The 14,919-nt window shown below is 38.0% G+C and overlaps 1 protein-coding gene across 1 annotated transcript in view; it reads right to left on the reverse strand.

Moving 5' to 3' along the window:
- Window positions 1-8,187: 8,187 nt before the first annotated feature.
- The window catches only part of SHISA5 (shisa family member 5), a 40,362-nt gene continuing 33,630 nt past the window's right edge, over window positions 8,188-14,919 (reverse strand). Inside the window, exons 4-6 of the mRNA XM_026724671.2 lie at window positions 13,389-13,504; window positions 12,133-12,345; window positions 8,188-10,754 (exon numbers count right to left, since the gene is read on the reverse strand). Of these exons, the coding sequence (XP_026580456.1) occupies window positions 10,681-10,754; window positions 12,133-12,345; window positions 13,389-13,504 (403 nt within the window). The 3' untranslated portion in view covers window positions 8,188-10,680. The remainder of the gene's footprint in view (window positions 10,755-12,132; window positions 12,346-13,388; window positions 13,505-14,919) is intronic.

Consider the following 14,919-nt stretch of genomic DNA (forward strand, 5'->3'; position numbering starts at 1 on the left):
TTAATTTAAATGGGATTTGGATTCTGTATATCAAATACCATATACAATGATATTAAATGTGCTGTAGTAGCTTTACTCTGGAAGAATGTCTTATGTATCACAGTAATAACAATCCCAGAATTTTAGCATCCACGTTAAATGAGAAATGCACAGCTTAATAATCAAAAGTTTATTTTAATCCTAAAATCAGTAACCAACATTTTTCATCAGTCTTCTGATATATATTTAGTCTCAATGTGAGGAAATATGCCCTATAATATTAATTTTCAGAATCTATTTTGTATGGCTGTAATTTATTGTAGGAATTACATACTGTAGTTGAACAATACCGCTTAACAATTTTTGACTGATACTGAAAAATTAAGCAGTATTAGACTGGATTAATATTTGGGGGAAGTCATGAGGCACTTTTAGGACTAAAGATTAGGCAAGGAAGTTTTTAAAGAAAAAATACAGGAAAAGGCAACGACAAACCACTTCTGAGTTGTTGCCAAGAAAACAATATTGATGCTTCCAGGAAGTCACCAGGATATTTTATTCTGCAAGTTGTCCCAAAGGTGCTTTTTCAAGAGGCAACTGGCGACTACTCTGCAAGTTATCTGTTTCAAGTCTGATGGTATTACTACAGCTCCAGGCATCCACAACCAAGCTGTCATAATGCTAGTGCTAAATTAATAGAATAGAATAGAAAATAGAATAGAACAGAATAGAATTATTCTAATTTAGCACAAGCATTACGACAGCTTGGCTGTGGATGCCTGGAGTTGGAAAGGACCTTGGAGGTCTTCTAGTCCAACCCCCTGCTCACACAGAAAATCCTATACCATTTCAGACAAATGGTTGTCCAATATCTTCTTAAAAGTTTCTAGTGTTGGAGCATTTACAACTTCTGGAGGCAAGTTGTTATTAGTGTCACTCCTTTCAACTATATCTGAAGATATTGAATGATCTACCCATGATTCCCACTCTGCACTCCACCAACATTCCTCTCCTTTTTAAAAACTTGCAACCATTTTCATTCCTTGAGGGTTAGGGGGGGGAAAATCAACTGAACCACCCTTTTTTTTTCCCTTGCAGTAGTGAGTGTCAGTATTTTAAGTTAACATTATCTTAGACAATAGTATTTCTAAGAAGACATTCCACAGCAGAGATCCATTTGACTATATATAAAGATCATTCAAAGTTTGAGCTTTCTCACGTTGTGCAGTTTTCAGTGAAACTGGAGGATATGATTTACCTTAAGAATTCACTTTAATTATGCAGCGGCAGAATCCAAGAAATCATTGACCAGTGACTCCCTAACATTACAATTGTGCCATTGTGAATATAATATCAACATCTCTGCTACATAAACCAGCGCAATAAACAGAGCCAAAGGTTCAGTGTGGTAAGAAAAGAAAAATTATTTTGAATGTCATGTTTGTTCAAAGTTCAGTATCATGTTGCATATGGATTTTAGTGACCTGATTTGGAAGCTGGTATGATTCAGCAGAAGTAGAACTGGAGAAGAAGCTCTGATAGGGCCTTGGAGCACAGAAAGGAAGGCTGATGAGCCGACTTGGTTGATAGCCAGTTAAGTCTGGATGTAGACAACATTTCTATCAGTCAAGCCTTGTTTGCGGGAGGTGGGAGGGAATCTACCACTTCAGTTGCTGGGGTCATTCTACCTGTCTAACCTGTGAAAGAGACCTGATAGCCCCGTTTTAGCAAATGTTGCAAAACATGCCACTTGGAGACTGCTAGTTTTGGAAAGAAGCATGATAATCATACCATAGAGTCTGTGTGGTTGCAATTACCTGGTGCTAGAAGGTGAAGATGACAATGGGAGGTTTCCCCTGGCAGAAGAGAAGCAAAATCTCAGATAGGAAGACAAACTACCTCCAACATGGCAGACAGATGCTTGGAGTTTTTGAAGTACGTCAGACCAGGAAAGGCTGGGAAGAAGGCCCAGAGGGAGGTGCCTCACACAAGGTTTATGCAGAGACCAGCTGCCAAAGATCTAAGCAGAAAAGACATGCTGAGTACTTTCCACAGCAGTACAACCAATTCCCCTCCTATCTCTCACTTGGAAAATGGACTAGAGCAGGTGTGTCAAACTTGCAGCATCATGGCAGCGTCATGTGACATATCGGGACTTTCTCCCCTTCCCTAAACCGGGTGTGGCTGTGACCAGCGCATGACTAGAAAAATGGTGGGGAAGCTGGTAGCTTAGCAATGGAACAAGAATTTGTTAACTGAATAGCCCTGAGAAAGAGGCCGGGAGAAAGCGACATACTTGTAAGTGGAAGTTCCTAATTGCTGTAAGTAGTACTTCGTTAAAAAAAAACCATAGACGTCTTTACCATCTCTGTCATTGTGAAGCAGTTGTTCTTAGTTAAAAACACATCCAGCAGCCAAAGAACCCATGGCCATACTGTGACACATTAAGGCTGATGCAATGTTATGTCTGGGAAAAGATAGTAATTTTAGACCCTCTCATCAAACTGGAAAGAACTTCTCCAAAACAACTACCCTGGAAACTGGGATTCAACCATAGCAAAACACAATCATGTTAAATCCAGCTTCCATCTAGATGTTCGTGTCTGGAAAGAATTTTTAAATGCCCAGATTTCCATAAATGAAAAACGAATGCTAATTCCTCCAATTTTGAACTTCAAGACCAGAACCATCGTTTCACTTCTGCAGCTGGACATCCAAAAACAAGCTTCTAAAAGGGAATCAAGGGAGAAGCGCATAATTATACCTTTAGAGACTGGTTTATTTTTGATTTGATAGGCCATCTTAAAGCTAACAAGCGTGGATAGTGTGATGTGTCAATCCGCTAATTATATGCTTTCCAGACCCCGCTCAGCTGCATTATGAGATCTCACAAGTACCTCCAGCCTCTCTTTTTAATAGGAGAAAATTATATTAATTTCACAGCTCTATTTTATTCAGCACTTGTGTTAGTATCTTAAGAGGCACAAGATAAATGTGTTTCAGATTCTGTTTGTCAATAAGACAAGATTGTGGGCCAGGAGGACTATAACTGGGGGAAGCATTCCTTCTTTTGATTTTAGAACATCTGAATATAACTTTGAGAGTACTCAAAGATTCAATAGTTTGGTCAAGGACTAACATAAAAACAAGAACAAAACCCAAGCAAAACTAAAGTGATCTATCAACAGCACCATACAGAAAATATCAATTTCAAAGTATTTGTCATGTATGGATATAGTTTACTATTGTTCATAGTAAACTATATGGACCCAGAAACAGATGAGAATGGCCGAAAGACTAAATAAAATAATGCTATTGTTTAAAACTATGTCGAACGTTGTTCCCAATCAAAGCTAAATGGCAGGAGTCTGGAAAATGATTTTTTTTTTTTTGAAAGATGTCAGCCTGCATCTAATTTTAATATGGCAGAATTCATCAACATGCAAGGAAGTGCCATCTGAATGATCTGAAAGGAGAGCTTGCATGTAATAAGGAGCTACGTGTCCAGGATATTTTTCTGTGTGAAAACAAATGAAATGAGCTGCCTGAAATATAATAAAAGATGAACACAATAGATCGTATTGTGTTTGTGCACAAGGCCGTAATTGGGCAGCACAGAGTATTTTAGTTCTACCTGCCTTCTAATACAATCTCAGGATGCTTTTTTTCAGGAGGCAACTGGACTTTCTGGTTTTTCTTCAAAGGCATTTCACGTCTCATCCAAGAAGCTTCTTCAGCTCTGACTGGATGGTGGGGAATGGAAGGATTTAATGTCTTCAAAGAAAAAGTTGCCTCTTGAAAAAAGCACTTTGGGACAACCATGTCCTGAGAATCTCCATAGACTTCTAGTACAATAGTTGGCAGAGCATGAAGCCGATATTAAAGCTCTTATCAGCTGGAAACAGATAAATTTGAATATCTCACAAGTCTGAGTGAAGATGAACTATTTAAGGCAACATCTTAGAAAAAAATAATACAGGATGCTTACACCTTGGTGACTCCCCCCCTCCCCCACAGCACTTGGCAATACATACAGCACTATGACCAGGTTAAGGAGATAACTGTAGTCACAACAAACAAGCTAAAAACTGCAATCAGAAATACCGTATCATAATAATCCACTTGGGAGTGCCTTTTATTGTGTAAACTCTTCGGTAATTTGCTTTGTCCCTGAGGTCCTGCGCTTGGATTAAATACAGAAAAATGAAGTCCTCATGAGGAAACTTCCAAGTGGCCTTTTCAGACCAGAACTGAGGAGCATCAAAGGAAAGGAAAGGTGTATAGCAGGAAACAAGGTCAATGAATTAGCAGCAATATCTGCAGCAATATAGAAAGTTTCAACACATTCTAAAGCACTCTGATAAATGAGGTAAGTATCAGGAACTCAGGTGATTAATTGTAGGACATATTTAGATTTATTTATTTCAGCTAAACTATTTCTCACTGAAAACTTTTCAGCTTTAAATAAGCACAACACAAAACTCATGAGTTTTAAGTAATTAAGTAATTTAAGTAATAAGTAATTACTCAACAGAGATAATTCTTACAGCTTTAGAAGCTTCTGGATTTCTTTAAATTAACTTTCAGTGAAATAGTTCTGAATGAAATGTTTGGAAAGCAAAGTTATGAATTAACGAGTCATTGTTTCCATTTTAGCCATTACTTGCATACCATGGTCAGTAAAACTGTACAGATGTAATGGCTGTTGTTTTTTTTTGAACAGTTATTTTGCATGTCCCAGTGTTCAAAATATGTGTTTATGTGAACTGTTTGCCTAAGAGTTAAACAAATATGACTAAATTATAGCATAGCTTCTACAACTGCTATATTTAGAACAGCATAAGGAATTCTCACTATTCACACATGAGTTTAAGGGGAAATACAGAATGAGCATTTTTTTTGTCACCCACATAAGGTTTTAGCCAGCCTCTGTCTCCTAACTCCTCTTTTTTTTCTTTCATAACTAGTCATTTTCATTAAATAACAGAACTTACCCCAGTTTGGAAGATGTGCTGAAGACTGCTCCATAGCATTAGTGGGAAAATTTGTAGTCAACTTAGTATGATAGACTTGTGGAGCCGGCACTTTGTGCAACAAGATCACATAGTGTAGTAAGATTAGGACTGGGTTAGAGACTTCTGTCCTCACTGTGAGATGTGTTTTGGGGGGGGGGTGCACGAAGGGAGCCTCAGCAAATCTCATTGTACACGTTGTACTCTGACAATAAAGGTAATAAATAAATAAACTTTGATCACATCCTATCCAGGACTTAGAAAGCTCTTAAAGGTACAGAACTCTGCAGAGCCACAAGGAAATCCACCGCAAATGATGAAAACAGGAATAATTGCCTGTACGATCATTTTAGCTAGTGGAATAAACACATTCTAAACATTATTGTGGGAGTTCATATTTTTGTAGTAAAATATTGGCAACTGAAGAAATTTATGGAGCCCTTGGTGTTCTCTGAGATTTATCTCTTGACAGAGATCAAGTAAGTTTCTGACCCTGCAATTTTGGAATGTTTAATCAAAGTGAGCCTATCTGGAGTTATTGTTACAAATAGAAACCCCACTTCCCCATTCGCCAGCAATGCCTTTAAGTAGAAAAGTAGAAAGCAGGGGATACAGTTGAAACTGGAAGCCTCTCTCCACAAATAGGGGACTAGTAATATTTCACATGACGCAGGGGCACATCTGCAATTTCTTCTGCTAATTTTGTTCCTTTCCTTGGACTTTCAGAGACTAATTCATTCCATTATGTATTTTAATCCACTCGTGCAAGAAAACTGATGACACATATATCTCTTTTGCTGAGAGCTACACTGTTAGAAGTTCCATTGGAGAATAATATGTATTCTATCAGCAAGCGCTGTTCAGAAATTAATCAGATATATCTATGGCAAGCGATTATAGACAGATCATGAAATTGCTAGGTTTCTGCCTGCACAATTACACGGTAGGTGGAATTTGGGGGAAGTACATATAAGGCTAAATTTATCAGGGGCATATCTGTCAACTGACTGGGGAAATTGCTGCTCTTGAATTTCTGTCTGGAAATGAAATTCCTCCAGCACAAATTGACCTGAAGGATTAAAAGAAACAGTGTATAAAGCCTTAGTAAGCCCACACCTAGAGTACTGCATCTAGTTTTGGTCACATTATAAAAAAGGTGTTGAGACTCTAGAAAAAGTGCAGAGAAGAGCAACCAGGATGATTAGGGGACTGGAGACTAAAACATATGAAGAACGGTTATAGGAACTGGGCATGGCGAGTCTAGTGAAGAGAAGGATCAGGGGAGACATGATAGCGGTCTTCCAATATTTGAGGGGCTGCCACATAGAGGAAGGAGTCAATCTAAAGCACCCAAAGGCTAGACAAGGAACAATGGATGGAAACTGAACAAGGAGAGATTTAACCTGGAAATAAGGAGAAACTTTCTGATAGTGAGAACTATCAACCTATGGAATCAGCTTGCCCTCAGAAGTTGTGGGAGCGCCATCAGTTGAGACTTTCAAGAGATTGGACTGCCATTTGTCAGAAATGGTGTAGGGTCTCCCGCTTGGGCTAGAATTGGAAAGGACCTATAAGGTCCTTTCCAATTCTGATTATCTGTTAAATCTGTTAAAAGGGTGTAAGAATCGTGAGCTGTAAATCCCTCAGGGAGTACAAAACTGAACAAAACCTTCATAGCTTACATTGAACAGAATTTGAGAATTTAATTATGTATTTCAGTTTCCTGGATTGGTTTATTTTTTTGAAGCATGTCTGGCATGCTCACAGCTTAACCTATGTGCTTTTTCAAAAATGAACGGCTTGGCATGCCTTTTGTTGTAAGAAATTTTTATTAGCACTCTGCATAATGTTGTAATCTACACCTGTAGACAGAATACCTCTGTTGGGAGAACTGTATTTCTTGCAACAACATTTTGGCTTCTGCTAGAACTGATGAGCCTACAATTAGAAGAGCTCTCAAGCATCAATGGAGACTGAGAGCTTCTCTTGTCAAATTCCTTTGCATCTGAGCTACAGTGATCTATTTCAGAAAAAATGCCGTGAAAAATGCAGTTATTGTCTACATTATTCTGTTTGCCATTTTAGTTGGAAGGTAGATTCATGCATGTAAGAAGGCAAAGAATTTAGCATGAGTTCATTTTAAATGATAGAGCTTCAATGAATCTACGAGCAATTAAGAGCAGTTTTCCAAAATCTTTCTCATTTTCTGAAACCCCTCATTTAACAAAACATAACTCAAGAAATTATGGCTGCTTTATGTCTGGAGCTTCAGATGCAAGATGGTGAGATACTGAATTAAAGACTTTTGGAAGGTGAACAGCCAGGAGAAAATGCAGACAACTCAGTGTCAATACCCAAGATAAGAATCAGGAGAGGCCACGGGTAAGGAAATTACAAACAGAAAGTAAAGAAAAGAGACTAAAGGGAGGGAAGTTAAGTAGATTAAAGCTTAATTCCTTATATTTTTTTCTCCTATTCTGGAAGCAATATTCTACTTTTATATATTAGAACTTCATACTACTTCATTAGTACAGAAATCAGTGCCAGAATAAAATTCCTCATTTGAAGGATCCTTGGTGCTCTCTGAGCTGGCTAATTCTAGTTTGGGTAATGAAATGTCTGCAAGAAAATAAGCTCAGGGGGCACCATGGACCCTTCATATCAACCTTGAGCTACACACATTCTCCTTTATTAATGCCTCATTTGTTTAACTACTTATTCTCTCTGTATATCTGTATCAGCTCCTATCCCGAGTCACCCTCCGACATACTGAAACACAATAGAATATTCAATAAAGAACTATTTTAGAGGCACGGAAGGAGCTGGAAGTTGGGCTTTGTTGCAAACCTTCCCCCTGCTCCTCCAACAGAGGAATTGGATCTTCCTATTGTAAGACTGCTAGCAATTAGAGGTCACATGAAAAAAGTGCCAACACCAGAAACAAAACATCTTAGTCCCATTGAAATGTGTGGGATGTTTAATTAAAATGAATGTAAGACTAATTGAACGTAAAAACAGCTCCATGCAATTTTGAGCTAGGACCAGTGATGTTCAATTCAAGGATGCAAACACTTTTAATCTAAGCCAAATTAAAGTCATTTAAAGCAATGTGTATTTTAAGTGGTCTGATTTATTACAAATAGCCACAAATATGCTAGCTTTTTTTCTAATTGTATTTTATTTACCAGAAGCAACAAGGTGTAAAGATTTTTTTTATTAAAAACAAAGTCAAGATTCTGAACAAAAATATCACAGTACGTTAACATTGTACAATAGTTATGGTGACAGAGTTACAAAAATTTGAAAAGGCACTTTAAAAGTTCACAATAAAAAGGATAAACAAAAAAAAAATATTCGACAAAGAATGCAGCATTTTAATTGAGACACTACACGTGCCACTTGTTACAATCCTTCAGACTTCATACAAGTATTGTGAATTGTAACAGGACCCACTTCTAGCAGTAGAAGTGCCATTAAAGAAATACCTTTTATTATAAATTTTTCATAAGCAAATACTTTTGGAGAAATTCAGTCATCAGTTGTCAATTACTGAAATCTTGCAAACTTTAACTGTGATTTCACACATTACAAGGATTAGAAACTACTCTCAGCATATATAGCCTGAATAAGGAAACAGAGGCAGCGTTTAAGACAAGCAGGCAAAACAGCCTTCAACAAAATAATACTAGGATTCCATAATTACAGCATAGTGATAGAGAGATGTATTCTTTGTAAGACATATATGGAAGTAAAAACATAGACTGAGACATGCTGTCATAAAATTCAAAGCTTGCTGAAACAAGGTCCTATATTTCTAATGGGTAGGAATAAGGGGGCAAACTCTTTCAGCTTTACAGGTAATCCTTGTCTTACAACTGGTCATGTCATAAAATCACATGACGCCCTGCTTTATAACCATCATGACTTATGACCATAAATGGCAGGCTTCATTATGGTTGTAAATTGAGGACTGTCTTGTATTTACAAAGAGTACAATAGCAGAGTTTAAGACAAACTGCAAAAATCAATCATTTTCTCTTCCTAGGCACAAAGAAGTATTCCATTATCCACATATATAATTTTTAATTTTCTGATATCCTTTCATTTTTCACATAATGCAGTCCACTTCTCTCAGATGAGTGCACGTTATCATGTTAAGATTGTATTCTGCAAGTATCTTAAATAGATAATGGAACTGAAATTGGGAGAGTTAGAAAACACAAAGGTGACAGAAATATTAATCAAACACCAAGATTACAATTCTGTAGGCATGGAAAACTATTAGCAATAGGAAAAAAGCTCCCAAAAACATGTATCTCTTGGCTGGGTATTTCTGAAGAGGGACTACAGTTCTCTGAACTTATCTAATCTCATAGTGTTGGCTGGTTTTATGAATTGCGCTGATTTATTTTGGGTTTTATGTCACTTTATGTGGAGCAAAGTTGTTTTCTTTTGGATTGCTTTTGCTATGCAAAGATTGGGAGCCATCTTTTTTTTCCTGGGGTGTTAGCCCAGGATTTAGGCTTTCTTCCTTACCAAATTACTTCCATACCACTCTATAAAGAGTTTTGAAATGTTTTCCACTTTCATTCAAGTTTCTAGGATGCCAAACGTATTACAGATGTTTATTTCAAGACAGAAATTCATCTCTCTCTCTCTCTCTCTTTGTCCTTAAGTAGTTGAAAAATTACTTTTAATTGAGAAATGGATTGATTCAGAAATGGCAGCGAAGCACCCATTTAAAATGAAACATTACTGTGATATTTTCTCTTTCTAATAGTATACTAAGGCTGGTGTGACTCTTAATCAAAATACCACCTTGATCAAAACTATATGGGTCTATAAGAAACTGATTGTCAGTTAGATAAGAAAAATGGTTAATGTGGGGAGGAATGAAATGCCCCATTTAAATAGCCTAGAGCAGGGCTATGTAATTTAATGTCTCTCCAGCTGGATTTAAATTCCCAGCAGCCTCTGGATGCTAAGGGCAAGAGAGTCTGGGAACTACAGATAAAAATAGAGGAGGTCACCACATTATTTATCTTTGTTTCGTCCGAGTTCTGGTCTGAGTTCTTTTTTAAGAGCGTGACATGCTGTAATATTTTGGTGCAGAACACAGAAAGCTGATAAATGATCCCATTCAACAATCTCCATGCAACAGAGAATACAAAAGATTTTTTTCTGTATAGTGACAAAATTCCAATGAAATTCAAATATTTGCACTGTGATACTGAAAGACTATGCAACTGCTGCATAATGGACAAAAACAAGGGGATTACTGAACAAGTTGGCCCATTTCCTGCTAAAGAGCTATTTCCCCATTACTTCGAAAACATTTTGTTTCAAAACAGATGTTACTTTTCTGTACTAAGCTGGAAAAAGATTAGCCCATTTTAAATTGATTTTGATGAAATTACGGCCAAATAATCCCTCAAACGATTGTCCCTATTTAGTTCAATTGTATTCCTGATGCTTACTTTTTAAGTTCTTTCTTAGATTCACCCCTACTTTTTCTTTACAAAAAGGTCATCTTTGAATCGCTTGAATTTCTTGCACTTCTCAAAGTGCTGTAAATAAACTGTGACCCACCCCTCCAAACAGATATATCAGAATAATATCTTCCGAAAGAACTCCACGTGAAAAAGGCAATCTGAAGAGGCTTCCAGAGACACACACAGTAAAAGTCCATTTAATAGGAAGCCTTTGGAGGATCCATATATGCTGGATTATAAGGGGGTTGAGCTGGAGGAGCTGAGGCACCAACTGTAAAAGAAACAGACAAGAACAAGCAGGTTAGCAGCTTACTTTATCATGTTTATTTCTGCATAATTCTTAGATTTTCATCACGTGCTAGTGTCCATATAAAGTAGTTATGAAATCAATTGCAGAATGAAGCATATTAAAGTGAATTAATGTCCACGGGGAACTATCCTAGGAAAGGAAGCCTTCCTTGTTGGGCCAAAACTGTCTCCTTAATCTCCATCTAGATCTCCTTCTCTATTGCTAATTGAGTTGATTACCTGCTGCTATAGAAGAACACTCCTTCTTAGAGAGGTAGTCCTCAAAGTACATTTGTTTAGCAACTATTTGAACTATTTTTTCACTGAAAAAAGTGACTTACAACCAGCCCTAGAATTTACGACTATCACAAAGTACCCATGTTCACATGATCAAAATTCAGACATTTGGCAACTGGCATGTATGCATGATGGTTGCAGCCTCCTGAGGTCATACAATCACCATTTGTGACCTTCCCAGCCAGCTTTCAACAAGAAAATCAATTGGAGCGTGTGTGTGTGTGTGTGTGAAATATTCACTTAACAACTGTGATGATTCACTTTAACAACTGTGGCAAAAAGGTCATAAATTTGACTCACTTAATCACCTTGCTTAGTAATGGAAATTATGGCCCAGTTGTGGTCGTAAATTAAAGACAAGTTGTATCTAAAAAGTTATATTGTTGCTTCTTTCTTCTCTATAACAATGACAATGCTAGCCTTTTCAAATCCCTGAAAGAGCGCTTCACTTTGATGAAGTACAAAGAATTTTGAAGATCTTTTATGAAGCAAAGTTTGTCTATGGGAAAAGACTAAGAGAAGCCATCCTCTACAGTGCTGGTCAAAGTCCTTCTAGATTGGGATGTCTCTGCAAACACTGTAGGAAGACTATGGAGTGCACTGAACCAATAATGTAGCATGAGTCAAAGTAATCTGCCCTAAAGCCCCTGTCTCATAAACCAAAGCTCTTCCAGGCAGAGAGGCTTCAGTGTCTGCTGAATTCTGCATCCTGTGTTGAATTCATCCAACCTGGAAGCATCTGGGCCAGTATTGAAGCAGATGTTTAAAAGAAAATTTCTAGCACAGTGTGGCTCACTGCTCAGCTCTGTTCTTTAGGAAAGGTGACCACAGTGGAATAAAACCATCAGTAAAAAAGGGGGGATTTCAACCAGATAGCTTCAGAAGAACTTACACAGAAGTGATGGTTTATTTGTAGTAAAGAAGCTGAGTTACCCAAGACAGCAAACATGAATTTATATTTTGAGGCTGGGCATATTTTGAAAAGAAAGCAAGAGAAAAACTTGCCATTACCACACATTTGTTTCCTTTTTCTTTCCAGCATCTTTCCCCTCTTCTTTCCTTACCTGCCACGGTTTCCTGGTATGGCGGTGGCCTCATAGGTTGCGTAGGATAGGGCGGAGGGTACTGGGTTGGGTAGGATGCTGGTGGCATTCCAGGCTGGGGCTGTACCGGTAGTGGATTGTATCCTTGGTATGGTCCTCCAGCATAAGCAACTGGTACCCCAGGCTGCTGAGGGTAAGGCACCTGTATCACACTTGTGGATGTGGTCACAACAGCTGTAAAACACAAGAGGGGTATTTAGGGAGGAATAAGCAGAGGAATGTGGTCGTTAGGAATCAGGGCATCTATGTGGTTACTAGCAGTAGAAAATGACTTGATGGCACATAATCAATTGATCAATCAATCACCATGTAATGGGTATGTGGGAAAAATCTTTGGAGGGGGGGTAAAGCGATAATACGTATGGAATGATCAGATACGAGGCAGCACAACCTGCAGCTGGATAGTGGGCAGAGCAAGAAGCTCAGAAGGGGCTGTCCAAACTTTTTCAAGCTGTCAAGACGACAGCAGAATTGTACTTTCACACTTTCAGATTCTGTTGATGTTTCTTTACAATAAAGTAGAATTAGTTTCTCTGGTTATGTTTTCCTGTCTGGTTTACCTGGTGAGGCTGATGCAGGACAGGAAGGAAAGTCAACATTTCCCCTCTTTCCCTGTCGTGCTGGTTTTATAACTTGTTTTTTCAAATAAGTTTTGACGCTTCCTCCATGGACATGAGGTAGAAAAAGAAACTTATCATTCCTCCCACCAGAAAGGTTACTTCTACTGAAAAGGCACACCAAGAAAAGATGTCTGATCTTCTGGTATCTTACGTCCCATGTCTGCTAATATCAACCAGATACTTAGAAGCTGTAAGCCGACCTTTCCATCTTTATTCAGGCATGTCAAGACTACAAGGCCCAGAATTCCCTTCAGGTATGCTCACTGGAATCTCTCAGCTCCTGGAGATTTCTGAGAATTATAGTCCTAGATTAAGTAAAGACACCTGACACAATAAGGCTGAACTCCCTTAAGTCTGTCACACGTGCAGAGAGCCAAAGGAAACAGCATCTCTGATGACTGAGGTAAATGTTCATACCTTGTTCATTCCTTGATCTAAGGCTAGTTACATTTTAAACAAGTGACTTTTCACCTATTTTAAAAGAAGTGTTTCGGAGAGACGTTCTGCTGTGTCTGCTATTCCTCCCCAGTGCGCTCAGCAACATCACTCATAATTTTCCTCAAACAGAGCAACAATTCAGCCAGGGAGGATACTTACGCTGTGGCCTCCTTCGGCAGGCTTTATACAGGCAGCAACATGAGCAGGTGAAGCAGAGAATGATGCCTACTACAAACACGACGAAAATTGAAATGCCAATTGCTATAAATGTCCCACTGAAAAACATTGAGAATGCAAGTTAGGAATGAGTTAAAGGCATCAGAAAACAACACATTTCCCCCAAGAGCATTTTGCTATTGTAAATGCAAACAAAAATGGAAGCCATGTCAGGTTAGGATCGAAATGCAAGATTTATGCATGGTTAATCTCCATCTTTCAGATAACTTTCTTGGAAGATAACTCATCTTTCATAACTTTCAGAGGGGTAATTTTGTTAGTTTACTGCCATGGAGAAGAAGAAAAAAATCAAGGAGGCAGGCCTGAAAAAAAAAATCAAGGAGGCATGCACAAAAGGAGTTTCCCTTCTTTTAAAAGTATACCACCATAGACGTAAAGCATGTAAAAAAGTGAAAAAGAGGTGAGGCTCATTTGCATAATCATATCTGCCATTCTGACTTCTTTTTACACCACTTTTTTACTTCTTTATCTACTGCTACATCAATCAACAACTTGGATGCACCCAGATGTTGCAGACTACGAATCTGATCAGCCTCAGCCACTGCATGGGGATTATAGGACATGCTGCCCTAAACAACTGGACAGAACAAGGTTGCCATCTTGGCTATGAGCTTCCTTAGAATAAGCCTTACTAAATGTGTCTACATAGTCACATTTATTACATTAAATCTAGACAATCTCTTTTTTTCAGGAGACCACCAAACACTTCATTAGTTTAAGTCCGTGAAGTTAACTTTAAAGAAAACAATAAAGAATTTCACTTCGAGGACTTTACCCACATGATGGAGTAAAAAAAAAAGTTAACAGAAATTTAAGATTATGATTCAGAAATGCTTATTCATAAGGCAATATTTATGACTTCCCTTTACAAAAGAAAACTGCATTCCAGTGAACTGTAAACTGCATATGCAAATAAACTATTTAATGATTTTATCTTGGTATTAATCTTTAATTTACTATTTTATTTATTAATTAGATTTTATCCCTTTATTACTTTATTAGAAATTCAAAGCAGTGAACATTCCTAATATTCCTCCTTCCTCCTATTTTCTCTACAACAAGGCGAGTTGAGGCAAGGGTGAGTGAGGAGCCCAAAATCAAAAGCAGGCAGCATTTCGGTCTAATATTCAAGGTACCAGGCTAGAAAACAGGTAACTAAAATCAGTTATCTGGTTTCTAGCCTAGTACCTTAAACACTAGACTAAACTGCTGCCTGCTTTTTTTTTTTTTTGAGCTTTTGCTTTCTGCACGTAAATGAAACTCTCTCACCTCTTCCCTTGGGGGAGCCAGTGGTTGCTCAGACTTCATGCACTTTACACTCAGATCAAATTGTTCCCATCATCCTTTTAACAGGCTGACTGCTCCTATGCTGACTTGGCTCACGTGCATTTGATCTCTTAACTCCTGGTGTGGTTACCTGTGGTAGTATACTCTGAGTCTATCCAAATGCCAG

This window comes from Pseudonaja textilis, chromosome 2 (genome assembly GCF_049901715.1).
Source record: "Pseudonaja textilis isolate UNSWEBS1 chromosome 2, rPseTex1.2, whole genome shotgun sequence".
Classification (NCBI taxonomy): Eukaryota; Metazoa; Chordata; class Lepidosauria; order Squamata; family Elapidae; genus Pseudonaja; species Pseudonaja textilis.